The 5,790-nt window shown below is 42.5% G+C and overlaps 1 protein-coding gene across 1 annotated transcript; it reads left to right on the forward strand.

The window, feature by feature from the left end:
* The first annotated feature begins 987 nt into the window (after nucleotides 1-987).
* On the forward strand, nucleotides 988-3,235 carry LOC117561527 (zinc finger BED domain-containing protein 4-like). The gene is made up of 3 exons (XM_034239018.1): nucleotides 988-1,091; nucleotides 1,510-2,242; nucleotides 3,182-3,235. Exons 1-3 carry the CDS (start codon nucleotides 988-990, stop codon nucleotides 3,233-3,235), a joined length of 891 nt encoding a protein of 296 aa, XP_034094909.1.
* Nucleotides 3,236-5,790: the final 2,555 nt, after the last annotated feature.

Raw genomic sequence — 5,790 nt, forward strand, 5'->3', positions numbered from 1 at the left:
AGGCAAATGTACTAACTATCTATGTTAGCTTAGCCTTTCTTGCAAACACGTTTTCAGTTTCCGGTAGCAAATGAATGCTTCTGGCAAGTTCCAGGCTAATGTTGGCTGGGCTTGCATTGCAATAACTATCTAGTCACTGCAATTATTGTGTGTTTTTTTAAGAGTACACGGCAATTTATTTGGAAAATACTTTCTTATCTCTAAGGCCAGGTAGGCATATATAATAGGCTAGTTGTATTGTATTATCACATAATTAGAATCTTCAAAATCTAAACTTGATATTATTGATATACTATATTTTAATGATAATACTATTACCAAAGGCATATTTTAAAGGGATTAGCCTACATTTAATTAATTGGAATTCATCTGTAGGCGTTGTAGTTCTGTATAGGGAGTAATTATGCAATCTTATTTTTCCTCACCTAGATCCCAGAGACGAGTACTCCAAAACAGCACCCTGGTGCAAAGAATAAACAGTCAACTATCCCAGCAGCGTTCTCTTCCTCAGGACCAAAATATAAAGCAGACTTGCTGGAACAAGGCACCAAAGAAAAGGTCATTGCCCAGTGGATTGGTCGCACCGGTCTACCTGCCCGTACAGTTGAGGATGAGGATTTCATCCTTATGATAGAGACCTTCGATAAGAGGCTGAACATACCCAAAAAAACAAAAATAAACAACTTAGTTGACAAGCTTTACATTGACGAGAAACAAAAATTCAAAGAAAGACTCGCCACAGCACGCAAAGTAACAATTGGGCTGGACATATGGACAAAAAAAGGGTTTACAGCATCATTCCTGGCAATTAGTGCATGTTACTTTTGCACTCAGGAGAATAAAGCGAAGCACATATTGTTGAGACTTGACCAGATCTCCCACCCACACACTGCAGAGTCTATAAAGACTTGTGTGGAACAATGCACAGAGGACTGGGGAATACCAAAACACAAAATTCTGACAGTCATAACAGATAACGGAAGCAACATGGTTGCAGCATTCAAAAAAACTGTACATGATGAGCCCAGCAGCTCTGAGGAAGAATCCCAGGAGAGTGATGAGGAAGACTCTGAGGTTGTCGAAGACCGAAGGTACATTCTTTTAGTTTGTAGCTGTTAATATTTTCAGTATTTTCAGTAGCAGGCTCAATGACATAGATCATGTCATTGAGCTGTGCTTGGTTATATTCTCTTTTAGCATTTATATTACTTTATTTACCCAGAGGGAAATTATTTTGCAGCAGTTGTGGTAAAAAAGTAAGATAGTGCAAATATATAGACTTCAAGTATAAACTAAATATTAGAGTATAAAAGATCAACAGTAACTTGGTACAAAACCAAATGTACAGCCAGAAATGTGACAGTGTAACGGTATGGATCATAATAAGTATAGATGTAAAGATGTGTGTTAATACGTTGTATATTGTATCGCATTGTGTTGCTCATGGCAATTACATTTCCTAGAGGATTAATAAAGTATTTGTCTTTTTCTCTGTGTTTGTTTATCTAGGTACGGAGCCATAGAGAGGACCCCCTGTGTTGTGCATACACTGCAACTCGTGGTGAACATGATCCAGAAAGATTTGAGTGTCAAACCACTCCTTGACAGAATACGAGTACTTGTCCGGCTCTTCCGCAAGTCGTCTGTGGCAATTCAGCGACTGCTAAAGCTGTGTGGACTCACTCTGGTCAAAGACTGCCCTACTAGATGGTCCAGCACATACCTGATGATATCACGCCTTCTCCAAGTGAAGGACTCCCTTGTTCAGGTAGCTGATGGAATGGGCTGGGACTGTCTACTGCCAAGTGAGTGGCAGAAGCTCACTGCTCTCAGAGATCTGCTCCTCCCCTTTGCTGAGCACACCCAGATGCTCCAGAGTGACACAATGTCCTTATCCCTGGTGTTGCCCGCCCTCCTGGACCTGAATGCTCACCTCTCTGAGTTCCCTGAGGCCCAGGGTTCTTGCCACAGGGACCTAGCTTCCCTGTCACAGAAGATGAAGGAAAACATGGGCCAACGCTTCAGCTGCTTTCTTGATCCCAGTGATACAAAATTCTCTCCCCTCATTGCTGCAGCATGCTTCCTCGACCCTACAGTCTCAGCCGAAGCACTCATTGAAAATGAGCATGACGACGTACAAATCCAGGAGCTTCTGAGAAAAGCAGAAGATTACATTGCTCAGATGGTGTCACCAGTAATACGGGAGGAGGAGACTGATGAGGATGAAGAAGAAAGGAGAGAGGTACCACTACCAGAGACAAAGCGGCCGAGATTTAGATTCCTGTCAAAAGCAAGTGCAAGCCGGCCATCTAGATCTAGCCTCTCAGTCTCAAAGCCCTGTGTCAGGCAGGAAATGCTGAAGTTCAAGGAGCAGCTGTCACAGCCCATGAACAAAGAGACTGCTCTTGACTTTTGGGCTGCACAGGGTTCTGTTTATCAGAGCCTAAAACCTCTTGCCTTGGATGTTCTGGCAATGCCAGCATCTCAAGCATTTGCTGAGCGAGTTTTTAGCATCACAGGTGACCTCACTCGTGGCCGTCGAAATAGAGCAAGAGTCATTTTAGAGAGAAGTGCTTTCCTCAAACTGAATAGAGATCAGTAGGCTAAAAGGTTGTTAATGCTACTACGGATGTCTGTACTTTGTCTGTTACTTTATATGAGAGTGCACTACAGAGGTGGTTCCCTCTGATTGTTTATAAGGCCAAGTTTAATCTTATTCTATAGGTATGTACTGTATGCACTTTCAACATTTTTATTTTATTTGTAGGTACAGAAACGTATAATGTTAAGGTGAGGGATAGTTTTATACAACAATTTATACTTTATAATTTATACAAGTTACTGCTTTGCACTGCATCTTGTGAGGGATGACCCTCTGTTCTGACAAGTTACTGACACACCATTGATAAATGTAGAGAGTCTACAATGGACTACAGTTTGAGTCACTGAGCTAACTCAAGTCTGTAATTTTCGTGATCCAAAACTTCAGGTGTCATGTCATTGTTCATCATTTATTGCTCTGTTTTGGGCATACGTGTCTTCACTTTTATTGGAGGTTTCGGAAAATAAATATAAGAAGGCTAAAAAAAATAATGTTTTGGTTCTTGACTTGGAGTAAAGAACATTCCACTATGTTACCAGTACCACTTGTATCTATGTGTATGCACTATCCTTACCTTAGAGGATCAGCAAGGACAACACAACAGTATTGCACCAATGTGAGAGTCTAGGCTAGAGATATCAAACTAACTAAGTAAAGGGTTAAGAGAGTGAAATGTTGCTTTACAAATTTCAACACTTGATACGGTCACCTTGATTCCAATTTCAGATACCTGTATTTGCCTAACTGAATTGGTTTAAAGAGAGAAAACATTTGACTTAAAGTTAACTAAAAATGTAATTTTTCATCGACTAAAACTGGACTAAAACGTTTTGAGTTTTCGTCGACTAAAACTAGACTAAAACGTTTTGAGTTTTCGTCAACTAAAACTATAAAGGATAGAAATGACTAAAACTAATAACCATTTTCGTCTAAAGACTAAGACTAACTCAAAAATAGCTGCCAAAATTAACACTGCACGGCCATCTCCAAGGCCGCCTGTAAGGACTGTGGATGCTGCAGCTGTACCTCGACCCTCAAGTCCGCAGGCCGGAGGGCCCTGATGAACTGATCACGTGCCAGCTCACTCTGTACTCCGGGTGGCATGTGTGCATACGCCCGCCGCGTCAGGCTCTCCACGTTGTTAGCCAGTGCACGCAGCGTCTCTCCAAACTCTCTACAGCGGTTACTTAACTCGTTCCGGAGCAGCTCTGGCGGGAAACACTGTCCAAACCGCCTCTTCAAAGCCCCCGCTAACGCTCCATAGCTGAGTCAGTCCACAGGGCTACGTAGTAGCAGACATGAAAGAGCCTCTTCTGTGAGGCACAAAGCTAGCTGTAGTGCTTTAGTCTCTACTGACCACCCCCCGGCATGAGCAAGCAGTTCAAATTGGGCATGGAAAGCCTCCCAGTCTGCCTTACCCGATAATTTGGGTGTTTTCACTGACCCGGCGGAGGCTGCTGCGGGTTGATGGGCGCCGCCATTGTTGTTTACCTCCAGCTTGGAAATGGCGCGAACTGTCGCAGAAGACGGAGACATTCCCGCGTCTCTAGCCATCCTCACCACCGACTCTCTCAGGCGCTCTCTCACCTCCCGTGCACTCATGAACTCCTCTCTCATGTCCTTCGACCACCCGCATGCTCCATCTTCCTCTTCATCACTACTGTGTTCCTGCTTCACTCCCATCTTGCTGAACTTATCCATCCCCGCTAGCTTACCGGCTAGCTCCGTGACGCAGTTACGACTCTCGTCCGGATAGACGTCCCTTGTTCGAAAAAGTTCACTTCTGACACCAATGTAACGTTCCCAAGATGAGTCGGAGACAGGCTTGTAGTTATTAGGCTTTAATAACTAGTTTGAAGACAGATGATAACAGGTCAAGTACACTTCGTGGGTTCTACCGCACACTAACTTATTTCCTAAACCAACCACAAGATATAGCACTGTCTACGTCACAACTCCCCGCCCTCCCCCGTCCGCTCCACCAACCACAGGCCCGCACCTCAGCCACCATCACGGTGCAGCTCTATGATTGGCAGAGAGACGGGGGATGCCTAAGTGACACCCTGAGTAGCCTATCAGGATCGCTACAGTATGTAGGCCTAACTTTATTTCAATAACATATTAAAGTCTCCCAGTCCGTGACTTTTCCTGAAAGTGTGTTATGTAGCACCCTCTGTTGTTAACAATTGTCAATATGAAGTCAGATTGAAAAAATCGCCAAAAAAATGCCATTTATAGGCTACCTATATCCGCCAGCGGGTAATATTTACCTCATAGAAAATGCAGCGTAAACATGACGTGTTGCTATAGCAACGCCTTTTGTCTACTGCGGTTCCTTATAGATAGAGAGATAGATTGAGAGAGAGGGATAGATAGATAGATAGATAGATAGACAGAGAGATAGACAGATAGATAGTTATAGATAGTGTAACATATTGGAGAATACAAGATCTTGGATGACTGAGCTCACGTTGAGGACGTAATACATGTGTGCAGGTTACGTGCCAGTTGAATACAGATGGACACTCGGAATGAGAGAAGTAGTTCGCGTCGTCTGTTTATGTAGACAATTATATGTCCATAGAACAGAACATTACGGATAGATCGATAGATAGTTATAGATAGACAGAGAGATTTGTACCTAAACAAAACACAAGTCTAACACCAAGCGTTTAAATCAGCACCCTTAGCGATATTTTATACTTCATGTTATCTGCACAAACTATGTCATATGAAAAGCTGAGAGTCCACAGATTCTATTGGTATACGTTTCATCCCTGTGCGATCAAAACTCACTGTTCTGTATGATAAATAAAATAACATTGTACCATGAAAATCAATAGCGGGTACATTTTACCCGTTGGCGGTTTTAGGTATACAGCGACCTCTGGCGGTTCTAGTGTTAAAAAGGAATAGCTGAACAGCAAATTGCATTGTGTTCATACCATTGAATGCAATGGCTCTGTCTGAAATCACTTGCAATTTGTTATATTGTGCAATACATTCTGCTAACAATCCCACTACATCACGTAATTACAAAAATGAATGTTGATCGATATTTACGCAAGTCCATTCCCTTTATAAAATAATAATATATGTTACCGAGGCATGAAACAAGCTCTGCCTTCTCCATTCAGACAATAAAACAACCTGAACAACCAGGTCAGTTTGAATAAACAAGCGCTGTC

This window comes from Gymnodraco acuticeps, unplaced genomic scaffold (assembly GCF_902827175.1).
Source record: "Gymnodraco acuticeps unplaced genomic scaffold, fGymAcu1.1, whole genome shotgun sequence".
In the NCBI taxonomy this organism is placed as follows: domain Eukaryota; kingdom Metazoa; phylum Chordata; class Actinopteri; order Perciformes; family Bathydraconidae; genus Gymnodraco; species Gymnodraco acuticeps.